The sequence below is a fragment of the Buteo buteo genome, chromosome 10 (assembly GCF_964188355.1).
Source record: "Buteo buteo chromosome 10, bButBut1.hap1.1, whole genome shotgun sequence".
In the NCBI taxonomy this organism is placed as follows: Eukaryota; Metazoa; Chordata; class Aves; order Accipitriformes; family Accipitridae; genus Buteo; species Buteo buteo.
Window position 1 is genome coordinate 33,184,950 of NC_134180.1, and position 17,776 is coordinate 33,202,725.

At 55.8% G+C, this 17,776-nt stretch overlaps 1 protein-coding gene across 3 annotated transcripts in view; it reads left to right on the top strand.

The window, feature by feature from the left end:
* Positions 1 to 17,776, top strand: part of RNF220 (ring finger protein 220) — a 237,223-nt gene that overhangs the window by 128,068 nt on the left and 91,379 nt on the right. For all 3 annotated transcript variants that reach the window (XM_075039294.1, XM_075039296.1, XM_075039293.1), the window contains one exon: positions 14,497 to 14,626. In XM_075039294.1, the coding sequence (XP_074895395.1) occupies positions 14,497 to 14,626 (130 nt within the window). The remainder of the gene's footprint in view (positions 1 to 14,496; positions 14,627 to 17,776) is intronic.

A 17,776-nucleotide genomic window follows, 5' to 3' on the forward strand; every position in this document is an offset into this window, starting at 1 on the left:
GCCGAAAGCCGCGCGCACCAGCCTGCTCTGCCCCTGTCCCCAGCAGGTAGGAAAGCCCCCAGCACCGGTCCCTCACAGAGGGATGGCGAGGGGCCAGGCCACCCTCTCAGCGCGAGGTCCCCCGCACAGAGACACGCGGGGCCCACGGCAGCTCAGGGGCATCGCTCCTCGCTCCGCCGAGCCGCGGGTGTAGCTCTGCCAAGCCCCGATCCTCCCCGCCGCCCTTCCCTCAACTCCCTCCAGCCTCCCGACGGCTTCGCGGGGTGCGCGCGCTCCGTCTCCTCTGCGCTCTCGCGATTCGCACCTCTCCCCCCGCCGGGGCCGTTCCCCCCTCTGCTGTGTGCCATGGCCGCCTGCCACGGCGCGGCCTCCCCGGGACGGTGTCTGACGAGCTGTTTGCTTTAGCCGGGGGGAAGAGCCAGCCACGGGGCGGGAGCAGCGGGCGGCCATGACGGCACGTCTCCCGGCCCGCCGCTCGGCAGACTTGGATGCCGAGAGGCGCGGAGGTGCCAAGTGCTGATCTGGCTTTCGCGCTGTTGAAGTCCGCGAAGTCGCTTTGGATTTACACCCGTGGAAGCGGGATGGGAACTTGGCCTGAGGTCTCGGTGCTGTCGTAAAGCTGAAGGAGCCTTCGGACCCACCGCCAGGCCTTTAATTGGGGTGGGGGATGCGGTAGAGGAGAGGAGGGGTGAGGCTCGGGGCAAGGGGAAGGCAGCCCTGGTCTTCTTGGCCTCCTGGGGAAAAAGCGATGGCTACTACAGCATCTGCGGCCGTCGTGGGAGGGAACAGCGAGGGTCTGGGCAGGTCAGGACCCAGAAAGAGGGAGAAACCAGGACTTTCAGTCCCTTCCCCGCACTCCTCCACATCCCCTCCACCTGGCGAAGGTGCATTTCCTTGTGCATCAGCCGAGGCATGCCAGGGCACGAGGACGAGGGCATCCCGGTCCCCAGAAGCTGTGCCCGTGCAGGTCAGGACTGTGCGTGAAACGCCAGATCCTGGCAGCAGATTAGGAGGCTGAAGCATCAGGATGTGTCCCCGCCTCGTGCTGAGCATCCCTCTCTGGGGAGGGGAGGCTCTCAGGGCAGATTTCACCTTGTGCGAAGGGGTCAGCGAAAGACTCGTGCGCCACTTAAATCCCACTTAAGCACTCTGCACTGGGGTGAAATTAACTCTCTCTGTAGAATAAGCCATCAAGAAAAACTGATCTAAAAATCTACGCTGGGCCACAGCCGAGCCACACTTCTATTAGCAAGTAAAAAAATATTTCCCGTCCTTAGAGTTAAATGAGCCAATAGTTCAATCACGGAGCGAAAAGCAGCAATAGAGACGGGGATGCTGAGTGCCTCAGGTATTGGCAATCTATGCAAGGAATCACAATAAGCAGGACTCGCCTGTTTTCTCTGTGTTTAGCAGCAGTGTTATTCAACAACCTATTTGCAAATGCCATCTTCCGAAGTCCTTTTTTCCCCCCTCGTTAAAGTTGCAGCGATAATAGGGCGATTACAGTGCAATAAGCTAAACGCAATCCCTTAGTGGCATCACGGCTGTTTTTAGATCTTAAAAAAAAAAAAAATCAAAGCTGTTTAAGTTTTCTTATTATGCACATTAAAGGCAGGCAGCAGGGTCTGATCAAAGACAACACCACCCCCGCATTCCCCCCGCCCACCTCCTGTCCCTGCATCTTGTCCCCCCTCTATTCATTAGTGGTCACAGCTGTGCAGTCGGCCAATTACTTGGGAATAATAAGTACATTTTGCAGTAAATTAAATATTAATTAGTCCTTGGCAGGTTGTTTTGGGTTTTTTTTTCTTATTTCCCTTCCTCCACCTGAAAACGGCGGGAGGGATGTGACACTGTCACCGCCTGTGTTGGCATGTGGGTGACAGCGGGGGAGGCTTTCCTCTGGCCCTCTGCTTGGTCTCCTCCATGGTGGCTTGCAGCGAGGTCTTTCCTGCTCTTCCTAGAGGGTTCACTGCTGCTGGGCCAGGATTTGTAAACCCATCCCCAGCTTTGCGGTTATCTTCTTCTCCCAACCCAGGCATGTCCCGTCTCTGCCTGGGTTCCCCTTCTGCACACTCTGTTTGGGCACTTAGCTCTCTGGGACAGGGCATCATCCCTGATTGCCTGTGATGTGCCTGTGAGAGTGGTCTGAGGCAGCAAATAAATCCATGTGGAGTTTGCCTGGCCATGGGAAGGGTCTGCTCCATGGGGTGTGAGGGCAGCTTCGCTGGTGCAATCCTCTCCCCAGCAGCGCTAGCGGGAGAGATGCCACCTGGTCCCCTGGACGTGCCTGCGAGGCCTCATCCTGCCCTGCTCCTGCACAGCAGGACCCCAACCCAAACAGTGCGTGTTGTGCCAGGGGATGAGGAAGAGGAGCAGGGATGGGCAGAAGGAGCTGGCTGAAGAGCGACTGTTGTACAGCCCAGCGTCACCCCTGGCCAAAGCAAGTTGTCCCTTTTCTGGTTCGGTGGCAGACCCCAGGCAGGGTGACCCTTTGATCCCCTAGCCAGGGACTCCGGGGACAGAGTGACCTGGTCTGGCTTTGCCTGTTCCTGTGGAAGTCAGACTACCTTGAACCATTGCAGACCCTGGGGAAAAAGCCCTGCAGACTGTGGTCAGGTGAAGCCCAGACCAGATCCCAAGCGTGGATCTGCTGGGAAGAGCACTTTCTTAAACTGAGCCAGGTGGGCTAGTTTTGATGTTGTCAACATATCAGCGTATATTAAGTTTTAAAGGATGAATGCAGTGAAAAGGAAAAGTGGGTGAAAAGAGCAGCTAAGCTCCTTCAAAGGAGGGATGAGAGCCTGACATGGAGGGAAGACCTGTCCTTGCTCTGGAGCTCCCCAGGAGCACTGCAGAGGCTGACACAGGAGCCCCTGGGAGCCCTCAGCAGTGAGGACAGGAGGGGAAGATGCTCTGGTCGCTCACGTATTCCCTGCTGGCTAATTCTGGTTGGAGCCGCTGTCCCTGTCACCTGGGCTGTGCCTCCCTGAAGGGCAGCATCACCTTTGCTCCCTATGGCCAGGCAAGGAGCCTGGAAACAAGGAGACGGGTCTCAGCATCCCACCCACCACCCATCCTTCCTCGCTGGCACCGATGTCAGTGTGAGCAGAGGAGAGAGCTTTCTGTGCTCTCTGTTCTTACCAACCCCTTACCAAGAGTTTCTGGGGCAGGAGTGAGCTATGTTAGCAAAGCAGAAGTAATCCGTGTCTGTCAGCAGATCCCAAGGTAAAAGGCTCCACTTGGCCAGCTCTTGGATTTACACTTTACTAACAGCTCTGCGGGCTGCCTTGTGATGCACCGTACACTAGTTTGCCCCTTGGTGCTCTTGAGTGCAATTAAGTTGTGGGGTTTTTTTAAATGTAGTTTGACAATATGCAGGTTAGGTTTGTATTTTATTTACAGCTTTTACTTGGGGACCAATAAAACCCCAGCTGGCTAATGTGAGATCTAAAACTTGCATCTCACTCTTTGCCTTGGATATCTTTTCTATGGTAAACTATTTATTTGCGTTTCATCTTGTACAAGCTCCTTTTTCCATGCTGAGAAGCTGAGAGCTCCAGGGGCTCTTTGAAGACTATTTGCTATAGGATAGCAACTGGAATTCTCTTTAAACATCCGCGCCTGCTTTGTCCTACAACTGGCCTCTTGGTGTCAACACGCAGTTTTGTGCGAGTTCCTGTGCAAAGCTAACATTTGCACACTCCCCTGGCAATTGCACTTCCAGATCCCTCTTGTTCAAGCATATCCCATCATTTATTCTTGCAAGCATGAGCAGCAGTTACTCCACGTGCCAAATTAGAGGCCGCATCAAGGCCCCTTTAAAAAGAACGATTTAACCGGGTTATGAATGACCGCTGCGCTGCTCAGGTAGGAGGAATGTGCTGCGTGACCTATGTGGCCGGTCAAAATGGTCCACGTTTGGATTGCAAGTATGTGGTCCCCCTATCTCTGAGCCTTCAGGTTCTCATCCCACAATTAAAATGCAACCAACTCTTCATGGAAGGGGTTATTCAACAGCAGGATGAGGCGCGTGCTTGCAAAATTCCAGCGCATTTCAATGTCGGGCAGTCAGACATCTCCACCTATGAGCATGCCCGGATGCTAACCCTGGCATGCCAGCGGAGCACGGGTGAAGGGTGAGGTGGCATCAGGCTAGCGACACAAATCACGCTAAAAATGCCAAATAGCTGCGTTTACATGCATTCGCAACCCTAGGGTCGTGCTCTTGCCACAGAAAGGAAGATGAACCCTGGCGAGATGGGAGCAATGTTCCCAAGGATGCCTCTGGGAGGGAAAGATCAAGAACCGATGATCATAATGGCCTCGGCTGCTAAAACAGTCAAAATAATAATGGGGTGGGGAGGATGCTGGAGGGGCTAGATGTGGCCGGGGAAGCCACGTGATGAGCGCCCATCATGTGCTGGTGCTTCTGCCAGTGACACCCCAATGTGTCCATTCTCCCTGGGATGTTGCAGGCCTTCAGTGCGCATATCCCAACACGCAGCCCCCTTTTAAATCCCAGCAGAGATTTCTGTTATGTGGGTGGGAACGGCCAGGACAAGCTCTACAAAGACACAGAAGGGAAGATATTTTCTTTCTCTCCGGCATTATTTTTTCACTCCTTCTGTTTTCCTTTCTGCCCTTCCTTTGCCATCTCAGAGCTCTCTAAATTCACAGGAGCTCTTCCTCAAGGTGAAATGAAGGCTCCGGGCTGCGTTTGGTGGTGCCGGCGGAGGAGGGGGGGACGAGGGTCAGGGAGGGTTAAGCAGGGAGGGGGCAGTGCAACAAGGCAGCCTGATCTAGTGATTAAACAAAGGGATTCAGCCAACATGTGTAAAATTAAGTGATCAAGAGTTGATTACAGAGTGCATTGATTGTGTACTGATGGATTAAACAGAGTCGTGCTCGGGATGCGATTTTCCGAGCCGGGCACGGAGAGCGCAGGCAATCGACGTGTTGGCCAGAAGGACCCGCTTCTCCCAATCCCTGGCTTTTATACATTCTCCGGATAAATCTGCAGAGAGGCCCGTGGAATTATAATCGATTATCCATTTCTCAAAGTCACTTAAGGGCCCTGAGCTACAAGCTAAAGTGCCGGTGCTGCGAAGAGGCATTGGGTATGCGCCGGCATGTGCAGGTGCTGGCGCGAGGGGAAAATGTGGCAATGACCCTGCGTGCTGCAAGCTGATGAATCTATTTTCTTGTAGGAAATAGTTTTGACAGTTCAATATCTGTGTTTTCGATATGTGCCCCACACACCCCCGAGGGAGGAGAGAAGAGGAGCTGGAAAGTGGGGGGGAGGGAGTGGGTGGGAGGCAGGGAAAGACTCTACCCCATCACCCCTTCGAATTATAGGCATATCAGTATATCACCAACTTAACAGGCTGCCCTCCAAGTCAAGGGCATGGGAGCAGCGTGGCTGCCTGCAAGCATCTGCTGCAGGGATAGAATGGGGCTGGAGCCCCTCTTGGGGCACCTCTCTGGGCTACGGGGGGACCCACAGCAAGCCCCTGCCACGCTGGGAGTGGGGTGGTCCCCAGGCTCTTGTTTCACTGCCAATGATGAAGGCAGAGTCCCATTTCCAGGCTGATCCTGTCTCTCAGGATGCGGCCAGATCCTTCGCCAAGGAGCCAGAGGAGCAGGAGGACGGGGCGTGCAAGAGCTGGGCAGCTGCAGTCTGGTACAGGATCGTCCTGCAGGTTTTGCAGGGAGCTGGGATGTGCAGCGGTGGGATGCAGCCAGGAGGGAAAAGGACCTCCGGCGCTCCCCCAGGCCTTGTGCAGGGCTGTCACTCCCGCTCATAACTGCATCCTGGTTTCTGGTATGGATGAAGCAATCAGAGCATGGCACAGACTCCAAAAGTGTCTGGGACCTCAGACCCCAGCTCTCTATGGGCTCCCAGCCAGACATGGGGATGTTCCTGTGAAACTCCCACCTTCTCTAGTTCCCATTGCTGTTATTTTTTGGCAGCTAAAGAAGGTATTTTGCTCCAGGTCTTTCCAACCCAAGAGTTGATGCAGAGCATGGATAATCAAGGCACACTTTGGCAATGCAGCTACACAGCTCCTTCCTCACCACCCTCTCCCACCAGCCCAGCAGGAACCCCAGCTCAGGGGACTGGTTCAACAAGGGACAAAAAGTGACCCTTCTAACAGCAAACAGGGCTAGAGGCCAGGCCTGCTAGTGAATGTCACCTGGCTGCCAGCCCTGGATGCACAGCCCCAGGCATGCCAGGCCATCAAGGAGGAGGAGGAGGAGGGATGGTGAGGAGGCAGAGCCATTCCCCATACTCAGTCCAGCCATGACTGCACACACAGCACAGCCAGCGAGAGAGCCCTGGGGTCTCCTGCCTGGCTGCCTGCCTGCTGGGGAGTGTGCTGGGTCCCAGTGCCTGGTTTTGCAAGCCCCACTGAGGAAGGACTGGCTGTGGGCCACAGATTTTGCAGAATTGTAGGCACGGTCCCTGGGTCCCACTGGCTCTGGGTGGTTTGTCCACAGCCTGGCCAGTCTTGGCTGCATGGCATGACAAGACCCACAGGATGGAGGGCAGCTCAAGGATGTGGGGGGAAGGAGGTGCATCACGCTCCAGGAGATCCCCCAGGCTGGAGAGACAGAACTGTAGGATTCCCCCAGGAGTGCTTCTGCCGTGCCATATTTGCTGAAGCCAGGGACTCCACTGAAGCTGGGGAGACCCAGCTGCTCCCCAGGACTTGTGTGTTTTGGAGACGAGGCAGTGGGTTGGAGGAAGCTCCATTTTCACTGCCAGGGCAGAGGACCGGTGGCAGTGGGAAGGTCCAGCTCTGTGGTCCTGAGCTTGCCCAGACTCATACCAGCACCCATCAGAGAAGCTGGAGCAGAGAAGGGATCATCTGTCTCTGTCCCTGGTCCCTGCTGTCCCAGTTTGATCCATCTCCAGCCCAGCACAGGTCGTGGCCAGACACCAGTGTGCTTCCCTGGGGAAAGCCGGCATGGGCAGCCTCCCCTGCCAGGAGCCACAAAGAAGGGATGGAGGCAGCGCAGCCCCTTGGCTTGCTCTAGGCATTTCTCTATTTTTCTCTTGTGAAGCTCGAGGAGGCATTTCTGCTCCGCTCCACAGACCTGCGTTGAGCCCAGGAGCAGTGCCGTGGGGAGACGGGACTGCAGCCCGTCCCAGCCCTCCTCTTCCCCTCTCCCTTCCAGGTCCCTGTCACGCTCTCCCTTTCCAGCTCTCCCGGCAACCCGCGTCCCTCTCATCGAGGATTCATTGTCTTGTCAGCCTCTAGTTAGCCAGCATGCGTGCGAATCATAAATTACCCCACCCGGGCCTCTGCTATGCTTCAGCACAGACAAAAAAATTGCACTCCATCACCGTGTCTCCCGGCTTTTAGTGGTATTGATCAATGCTGCTCCCTTCCCGCCCCCCCCCTTTTCATTTTAACCGAGCCGGTTAAGTGCAGTATCTTATTTTGTGCTGGGACAAATGAAAAGAATATTAGCAAGGGCTGAAATATATCTCTTTTTTATCTCTCTGCTACTTTTTTATTGAATCTTTCTGAGTAGGTGGCTTTCCGCAGGATGACAGCCTCATGACAGGCTCCTCATTAGAGCCGAGACAGTAATTGTGATGCATTTCCCTGCGCAGCCTTTTCACTTCTCCCCCCGCTCCTGCCTTTACTCCTCTCTCCTTTTCCCCTGATTTGTAAAGTGATTGGATGTACAGACTCACTCAGTTTCTTAAATTATTGCCCAGTTCAATCCATCTTCCTCTGCCCCGTGCCGGGCAGCCGTGATCTCCGCAGGTGGAGAGCCAGGGCCGGGATCACGAGTGGTGGGGTCGGATGCTCGGAGGGGCTCCTCACCTCTCCTCACTGCCGGGCTGCCACCCGCCATGAGAAACACGGTGCCAGACGCGACAGGACGTGCAACAGCCTCTGAAGAGCCCAGGGTGCTGTTTGAACACACATTTTTACTACGCAACTCATGGGATCACCCCAGCTGATGTTAGCTGCGTGGCAGCAGCACTGCATCAGTTTACACCAGTCCTCTCCAGTATCCAGCTTGCCTGGAGAGGCAGCTACAAGAGCGACTCTTTTCTTTGGAAGGAAATCAGTATTTTAGCAAGCTTTTCTGCCTCAGATCCCTCTGTAGTTTTTAGCCTCAGGAGAAGCAGGTATATTTTCTAAGCTGCCTGGGAGCTTGGGCACGTTAGCAGGGAGCAGTGCTGGGGATCAGGCCCTTGGCAGGGATGCAGGGGGCTGAGCTCAGCTCTTCGCTCTGCCCCAGCTTGCCCATGAGTTTGTAGAGGTCTCTTGGTCCCTCTGTGCCTCTATGTGTTTTATACACCTTAGCTGTCTAAAACTGGCTGTCACCCATCCCTGTGGCTCTCTCTGCTAGATTCAAGGCAGGAGTGGCCCCGTGCCATGCCCAGCACAATCCGAGTCCAGCTTCTGCTGGTGCCCTGCGGCAGCTTTGTGCTGTGATGCAGGAGTGGATAAGCAATGACTCTTCAAAAGTCTTTCCTTACATTAAAAGCCACTTTTCCAGACCTCTTCTCCCTTCCCGCTTGCACACAACTCCAAAATGCATGTCCTTCAGGGAAGGGCAGGTCTGCTCAATGCAGGGTGATTCCTCAGTGATCTGGATGTGCTCGCTGCACTGTGAGGTGTTTGCAGAGTTAAGGCGTGCTGTGAATGTGGTTACAGCCAGATGCTGAACCCAGCCACAGCACCTGAAGCCGGAGTCACCTCGCTGCCCATTGCTGTCCCTGGCGCCTGGCTCTCCACCACCCTGTGCAGAGCAAGTGCAAGAGGGGCCAGATCCAGGGCACCCAAACCTGGGCAGCAAGCTGAGGTCTGCATCCCATATAGCCAAGGTCTGCATCCCACATAGCCAAGGTCCACATCCCACACAGCCGAGGTCCGCATCCCACACAGCCGAGGTCCGCATCCCACACAGCCGAGGTCTGCATCCCAGAGCCAGCCAGGAGCCCGAGGAAGGGGAAGGGCCTGCTGGAAGGAGCAGAACGTGCCCTGACCTCAAGCCACCCCCTTGTGCAGGTTTCTGGGGGCCACGTACCTTTTGGCCCCAGTCAAAACCAGCAGGATCCAAGGTGGCACCCAGCAGGCGGGATGCAGCCCCATGGGGATGGCACTGGGAGCACACCAGTAAATATCAGGGAGATGGGAGAGCGATGAGCAAATTTATTCCTGCTCCCTCACTTTATTGCCAAATACTTTTTGCCTCTGCTGTTACTCCAGGGTGCTCTGCACTGACATGTGAACCATCTCCGCCTTCCTCGCCCCACCATTGTCATCCTCTCCCGGCTGCGGTGCAGCCCCTTGGCTGCACTTACTGTCAGGGCTCTGCGAGCCTCATCGGCTGCAGTGCGGGCTTGCCGGGAGAAGAGTGAGCATTTGGCTATTTTCAAGCTAATATGGGGCTTGCTTTGAATTATTGTTTTTTGAGCTGGAAGGAAAGGAGGCTTGTCACACGAGATATCTGCTATCAGTACACAAATAACAGCAAGCCCATCATCGAATGGAAAATAATCGTCGCGGAAACCAAGTTGCAGGGGAGCCAGGAGGGATTATTACAGGCGCTGGCAGTGGTGATGCTGTCAAGGACCCTGTGTCAGCACTTCCATTACCACCCACCTGGTTTCAGCGCGGCCCCCAAAGCGGCATGCGGGGCTGCGGGGCCCCAGCATGGGGTCATTTCTATTCAGAAGAGTTTCAGATCAACTGGCTTTGATTGGGTTTGAATGATGGAGTGTTTAAGAGGGAGAGAGAGGAAATAGGAGGGCGAGATGGAGGGAGGCATCTTGGAGGAGGGGGAGTTTGGTACTCAGACAAGTGGAAAACAGTTTGAGATAGGAGAAATTAGGAGTCGGGAGAGAAGAGCTGGTTCTCCCGGGGGCAAGTTTCAGATGGCCGTGAGGAAGGACAGTGTGGGGAGATGACTCAAAACCTGGGCAGGTGCCCTGGGGTCTGCACAGCAAAGGGCTCTTAGGAAAGAGTGCTCCCATCAGTGCTCCCTACCCGCTGGCACTGCCTGTGCCACCCGCGGTGGCAGTCCTGGGGAGGCACCTGGCTGTGCAATAAGCCATCAGCAGAGCTGAGCAGTTGAATTGTAAACCATTTATTTCATTCATTTGGCAACTTGCTGAGCTCCTGGGCAGAGCAAGCCCTGACGCCTTGTAAACTTTGCTCATTTGGAGTGACGTGGGAGCATCATTTACTCGGTGCTGCATAGTGACGAGGGGCTGTATACATCACATGCTGTAATGGCTGTTGGTGGGCTGGGTCCCCTTTTCTTCTCACTTAAATGCTCTCCGAAACAGCATTTCCCATTCTGCTTGTGAGGGGAAAGCTCTCCCTTCCAAGTGACCCAGTCCTGGCCTGCAAACACCTCGTTAGTGCTGTCAGCCCTCCGTTCCGCGGCACAGACGCAGGGTGGGAGCGGGGATGGCTTCATGCCTTCACACCTATTCAGTGCCACGCTTGCGTCCCCAGTACCTGAGCCCAGCTCCCAGCCTGTCACTTTGCAGTAAATCAGGCCTGACTCAGAGGACTCAGAGGAATTATGTTGGATCCGTATCAGTGTAACTGAGGGCAGGATCTGGCCCTTGATCCCCAGCAGGATCGGGAGGGTTTGGTTCCATCCCTGCCTGGGCTGGGATCCGTTTGCAGATGCCCTCCAATGGAGCCCGTGGACAAATTCCTCCACGCAGGGGTGCGTCTGCGCATCGAGCCCTCTGCTTTCAGAGCAGGAAATATTCGGTTTCAACACTTGGAGTTAAACATTTCCGCGGAGCCCAGGAGACAGGGCAAACAGCGGGAGCACCAAGGCTTTGCCTTTTCATCTCTCTGGCACTGGTGAGCGGGGGGTCAGCAGCAGGGGAAGCACGGCAGAGCCGAGGAGGGTAAACACTGGAGCTGAGCCCACCGAGTAACCAGAGAGTGAAGGGGAGAGAGAGGGGCAAAGAAAACAAAAACACAGCTGCCAAAAAACAAAAGCCTGAAAAGAGCCATTCAGGGTCTCCGAGGAGCAGGTTTGGCACAGGGCAGGGACAGAAGAGCGAGGAGCGCTCACTGCTGGGGCAGGCACGGGTCCAGCCTGCTCAGGGGTATGGACCCTTCATTTTGCCCTGGGCACATCAATGCTCTCTGCTCCCTCGAGTGGGGTAAGCACCTACACCCCAGCATGTCCAGGTGCACACACAGTGCAGCATCCTTTGCTTTTTCATGGGTACCAGGATGTCCCTGCTCCGGAGAGGAGAGGCAACATGTATGCATCTCCCTCCACCTTTGCATCCAGAAACAAAACCCGAGGACTCGCAATGCCCATCCTCTCCCTCCCCACAACCCAGCATCCCACGCCACAGAGCTGGGTACCACTGCTCAGTGTAAGACACCACAGCGTGGGCATGTGCCAGGCTCTGGGGCACACTGTGGATGCAGATGCCGCTGATTTGGGGAGACGCATCCCACCGGCAGCCTCTGCGGCGGCGCGGGCATGCAGCGGGTTTCGCAGACCTGGGGAGGCTTGCGTAGGTGTCCTGCTGGCATGGGAGATGATCCCTCCCTTCTGCCTGTCACTCACACTTAGCACTGCTCCTGCAAAAGCGTGGTTGTCAGCCCCTTGGGCCAGGAGCCGGGGCTCCTTCTGTCTCCTGCTTTGCAATCTGTATGTCAGGGACTTGGCTGCACGTCTGGGTCCCTGTTCTCCTGCCCCTCTGGAAGCCCTTGCTGCAGTGCAAGCACCAGCCTCCCACACTCACTAGAGCAAGGGGATCTTCGTGGCTGTCACAGGGATGCAGGGTGACAGCTGTCACGTCCTTCCTTGGCATGAATTCATCACCGTATTGTTGGTGTAGCTGGTGGGTAAGGCCTCGCTGCTCATTTCTCCTGCTGGCCTGGGCTGGGGTTGGGAGTGGCCATGGAAGGCAGCAAGGCTCCTTCCCGTGGCCTGAGATCCCTCCTGGTTGCCCCAGCCGTTGAAATCCAAAAAGTCACCTCTGCTTAGGAACATGCACCCCATGGAAGAGCCCTGAAGAACAAGCAGGGAGCAAGGACCTGGGCATGCAGGAAGCTAAAAAAGCCACCAGCCTGGTGCAACAGAGCTGGTCCCCAAGAGGGACCCCAGCTGCGCCTCCTGGTCCGACGCTGCCCATCCCAGCACTGCGGTCCAGGACATTCCATCACCTCCCCTCAGCAAAAAAACATCCCGGGGCTCCCCGGAGAGCAGAGAACCAAGGTTGGCTAACCTCCAGTTCACCCTCCGGTGCTGCCGAGAGCATCCCTGCCCCACCAGCCCAAGCTGTGGGTGGCAGGCGAGGGGGGCTCACGGGCCCCACGGCGGTGGCCTGGGCTGGGAGCGGGGATGCAGCGCAGTAGGGCGGAGGGCAGCCTGTTTACCCGTCCATCTGCACACCCCACAGCGGGGATCCAGCAGGATTTCCCGTCCGCTCAAAGGCTGCCTGTTTATTTTGGGAGGGAGACTCAGACAGCTCCATTGTTTTGCTGTGAAGCTGGGGTTATAAATAGCAGGTGGTCGGGGACGCTCCTGGGCTATTTTGGGCCCCCACTACACAAAAGTGGAAAAGCTCCAAGAGGAAGGTGGAATTACTGAAATGCCGACCTTTCCCGCAAGGGTCAGCGGGAGCTGGTTGTTTGGGTTTGGGTTGGGTTCTGGGCATTATTTAAACACGAGGGAAGGAGAAGCGAGGAAGATATTCCCAGTTGCACGGACTGCATGCTGTGTCCTCTCTGGCAGAAGGGTGGTAGGGATGAGGAGCCGAGGCACCCGGGATCTGCCGGGACTCTGCCCAGGAGCCGTCAGGAGTGGTTCAAGTCTGGAGGAGAGACCAGCTGGGTTTTCCTCCTGGCTCTGCAAATGGGCGAATTCCCAGTGGATGGAGAAGCTGGGGAGGTAGGGGATGCCCCATAGCACTGGCCTGCCCCAACTTGCCCCTTGTGCCTCAGTTTCCCCCACCTCCTACAGGGAGGCTGAAGAAAAGGGCAGGTAATGTCCTGGCAATGGCCCCACTCCTGCCAGGCACGTACGCTGTGTCCTGCTGGAAGGCAAGGATGAGCCAAGGTGACTCTCAAACTTATTTCAGACCCTTCCTGTCATTAAATGCCTGCGCCAGGCGGTTATACAGTGAGCAGCAGGGACCCAGTAAAGCCACTCACACCAATGTTTTATACTTTGAGAAGGTCTATTCCTTTAATGGGGATTCATTTAACTGGGCTCTGCCATCGTTAGGAGCCATAAAATGGCACCTTTTGGCTCCTGATTGGAAGGCCACAGTGCACGCAGCCCCCTCGTATCCAGCGCTGGCTGCTTTATTGTGCATTACTGCCTCTCACTCGGATTTAACCAATTTGATCCATGTCTAATACATAAATAAATAATCCAGCAGGAGGGTTCACGTTAGATGACAACAGGCGGCTATAAAGCATGTTTCTCCCCGCTGGAGCCATCTGAGCCAGGCTCCGCACGCCCTCTCATGAGCAGAGCTGCTAATACAGCTGGGAGAGGGGGGCCTGGAGACCTGCGGGCTTCTCTGTTTTATTGAAACTTCATTGTTTGCTTTAGAGTTTTATTTTATGTTAAATAGACGCTGTATATTCCTTATAGAGGGGGCAATAAAGTTTCTGAGCTGGAGGAAATTGGCTTCGGAGCAGGGAGCGAACCAGGGAGATGTGGCTGGGCAGGGGAGCGGCAGGGAGGATTTGGGGCGAGGAGGGTGTGAGGCAGCACCCTGCTTCCAGAGTGGCCTCAGGGGCTCAGCCCAGTGTGGGATCAGGGTCTACAGGCACCCCCAAATCTCGCCCAGGGATGATGCAAGCCCAGGGGGCTCGGGCGACTGCGGGGTCCAGAGCTGCTGGTGGTGCGGGGAGGGCAAGGGGCCCCATCCCAGTCTGGGGATGGAGTAAGCAATCGCTGGTGGCTGCTGGGGCGGCCATGCCGAGCATCCAGATCTGCTCCCTGCCATCTGCAGCTCAGCACTGCGGGGTCTCCTCTGCCTCCCAACCATTGCGTGCCCATGGAGAATCGCTCTACCCTTCGGGGGCTCATCCTGACCTACCTGACTTCAGGAGTGCCGAGGAGGATGCAGATGGCTCTTCTTAATTTACTGTTATTAGTTAATAGGAACACCGGGTAGTGCTGTGTCATCCCTCTGCCGCAAGTCGCACCGCCTGCACTGCAAACTGGGGAAGCCAGGGTTGCACAGGGTCAGTCCCGAAATGTGGCTGTTGCTGCTCTCCCTGTAAGACTGGAGGGCCCATGGCCAGGGCTGGGATGCTCTCGTGCCAGTTGCGGTCCTGCTGCAGAACAGAGTCAGTCCCTGCCCCAGGGAGCGTGCGACGGGGAGAGAAATGAGGCTATACTGGCAGAAACCCCTCTGGTTTCAGACCTCAGCTAGGACGGGGACCAGGGCAGAGCGCAGGCGATGCTGATGGCAGCCGATCAGAGCTAAAGCTTTCTCCCTTCTTTTCCTCCCCGCAGGCAAAAAGAAAGCGACTTTGTTTGACAGCCAGGCTCCGATCTGCCCCATCTGCCAGGTCCTCCTTCGCCCCGGGGAGTTGCAGGAGCACATGGAGCAGGAGCTGGAGAAGCTCACCCAGCTGAACATCAGGTAAGCACCTCCCTGGGGTCCACCAGCACCCCTGGTTAGCCAGCCGGGGCACCCGCAGATGGCAGAGGAGACGGTGGTACCCACAGCTACCAGATATGGGAGATTTAGTGCTAACCAGTGGAGCAGAAACATTTTCCTGGAGTTCATGACAATGGTGAAGCCAGGCAGAAGTGCCTCCCAGAGGGCACAGACACCCCTTTCCCCGGGGACTTGCGTTTGGGTGAGCAGCTCTCACATTGCTCACGTCCCATGATGGAGCAGGCCTGCAGCAACGGTGCGCGCTGCCCCTCAGCTGCCTTCAGCTCCCTTCTGCTTTCCTCAGCACAGCAAAGTCCCCTATTTAAAAAAAATAATAATAATAATTGCATTTTAACTGCTAGCAGTTATTTAGGAAATGGCTGCAGCCAAGGGTTGGCAGATCCCTGCCCCTGCCTTAATAAAACTCAGCAGCCTTGGAAAAGAGCGTGTTTATTTCAATTATTAATGAATTCCCCGGTCATTAAAAGGTGAGGAAAGGAATCAAACTGCCAACTAGAAGCAAAGTTACGTCACCAGGTGGTAGGAGAGGAGGGAGAGTGCGTGTGTCCGTGTGTGTGTGTGCCAGGGCAAGGGGGTGCGCCTGGCTGCGCATAGCGTGGAGGATGCAGAATCCATCCCTGCCCAGCTTGGATCTTCTTTGCAACTGAGCGATAGCCTTTGCAGATGAAAGGAGAGGGAGGGAGCTTTAGCTAGAGAAAGAGAGACCTCCCCCAATGGGTCCGGGTTGAGATCTCCCAAATTCGGCACCCGCAGCCTCAGGCTGAAACCCGCATCCCCCACGCATTGCACAGGAAGATGGAGAAGGGGGGGGGCGCAGGGAACAGGCAGCCCATTTATCCCCCACGACACCCAGTCCCCTTGCGAGTGTAATTTATGGTGTAATTTGGGCTGCATCCAACTTAATAAAGGGCCACTGCAAATTAGTGAACAGGTTTAAATGAACAGAAGCAATTAGTGCTCGGAGGAGCCCATCAAAGAAGTTGGGCCAATATCAGAGTGAAACTGAAACCGCAAGCCAGGAGCAGAGGCTGGCTGGCGCGAGGCGGTGATGGGAAGGTGGCGTTTAATGGGAAAGGAAAGGAAACCCTAAATCATAAAGCATGACAAGGGCCATTGTGGGCCAGCTGACAAATGAAAAAGAATGGCATTATTCCTTTAAATAACAGCAGCAGTTAGAGAGGAGACAGCTCTCCCCAGCTTGCCCTCGCTTCCCTGGCCCGCTCCACTCGGCCACGCAGGCGGCGAAGAAGAATCAGAGGTCTTTATTAATTATTAAATAACGACTCCCTCTGTAGCTTGATAGATAACGTTCAATCTAGTCGATGGATTCAGGCGATGGAGGCTAATCTGTAACACGGCAGGCTCTGCACAGGGACGGTCTCTCCCAGTCCCGGAGGGGAGCGATGCAGGGGCCAGCCGGCAGCAGCAGGCAGGGCGAGCAGGGTGGGCAGCAACAGCGGGCAGCAGGACGGGAGCGGGTCGAGGCTGCTCGGCTGTGGCAGGGTGGCTCGGTCTGGCGGGTGGCCCCTTCTCCCATTCCCCCACCTTTCCCGCCTGGAGGAGCCGGGAGCAAGAACACATCAACAAGAGGAGAGAGAAACTAATAATGATCTCAAATAACCCAATAAACATAAAAATAAAATGTAGGCCTATAAACGTGACGGGCACCGGCAGCCCTGGCCGCTCCCTGCCAATACCGACTTGTTACCGAAATGGCTGAGCAGCTGTTACTTATCAGTCTGATGGGGAGAAGCGGACCGGGGGGCTGCTTTCCAAGGGCCTTTTTTTTTTTTAATTTAAAGAGGATGCAGCCAATCATGGCTCGTGCTGTTAAGTTTTAATAAACCTTAATGATTTGCAACAAAATCATAAATTTCCAGCTCTCGGGGTTAGGAAGGCAGATCCCCTCCTGCCCGCTGAGCCTGCAGCACCAGAGACTTGGCGGGTGCTGCATCAGCTCCCGCCGTGGCACTGGGGCTCCCCGTGTGCCGGGATCTCCCCCGAGGCAGCGCGGCCATGGGGCTGTGTGGCGAGGTGAGCCAGCTGAGATGCTGCCGTAGGGCCAGATCAAGAGGAGGGGAGAGGCTGGTGGACGAGCAAGGTGGAGGGGCTGCCCCGCGCCATCACCTCTGCCGGGCGTTGAGCACTCGTGTGGGCTTTCAGGCATCGCCGGAGCGGGGAGCTCAGCATCACTGGGAGGAGGGCAGAGAAAGTGAAGAAGGAAAAGGGATTCTGCCAGGTGATCACAGGAGCTTCTTGGGGCTGAGATACAAGGGAGCTGTAGGAGCTACCTAGAGGATGCTACCCATGATCCCAGCTCACCAGCAGCCTGGGGTTGCATCCCACCCGCACCAATGCACCCCTTGCTCAGCTGGCGGGGATGGGGTTTGCTATCGCCCAGGGACAGGAACAGCCCTTCTTCCCCATCGGCAGTGTCGGTGTGACCGTTCTGGCCTCAGGCCAGGGACATCTCAAGGTCTACCCAGCTGGAGCATCAAGCGGTGAGGCAGGAGGAGCCATGCTGAGCCACAGGGCAGCACCCACCCGCGCCAAGGGGCTGTGTGTGCCCAGGGGATGGACACCGGCCGTTGGACCGGTGATGGACATCACTCAGGAGGATGCAGCCCTGGTGCAGGGTCAAGGTCTCCCTTGAAAAAGCAGACTTGAGTGGGAACGAGGGACCTGAGTTTCTAGCTCTGCTGCCTTCTTGGGGTGTCCAGTCTCCCAAAGCACAGGGAGAGACCTGCTTGTGCTCGCCCCATGGCTCCTCCACCCCGTGTGGGTCCGGCCGAGCCCCATGCACAGCTCCGTGCGGTGAGGCAAGGCTCTCTGAATGCAAATTTCATTTCTGAGCCACTGGCGCTGTTTCAAGAGCCGGCAGCCTCCGAGCCCTTCTCGGTGTTACATATGTAACAGCCTCATTGAACTTGACATGTCAAATTCAGGCCATTTGTGCAAAATCTCCCTTTAATAATACCGTTTCATTTCGCTCAAATGAGACTTGAATGCATGTAAAATGGAAAAGGATATTTAAGCGCTAACATTAGGCAGATGTCTTGCCAGAGGCCGATTGAATATATGAGATTTTGAAGTGCTTAACACGTTTTCGGT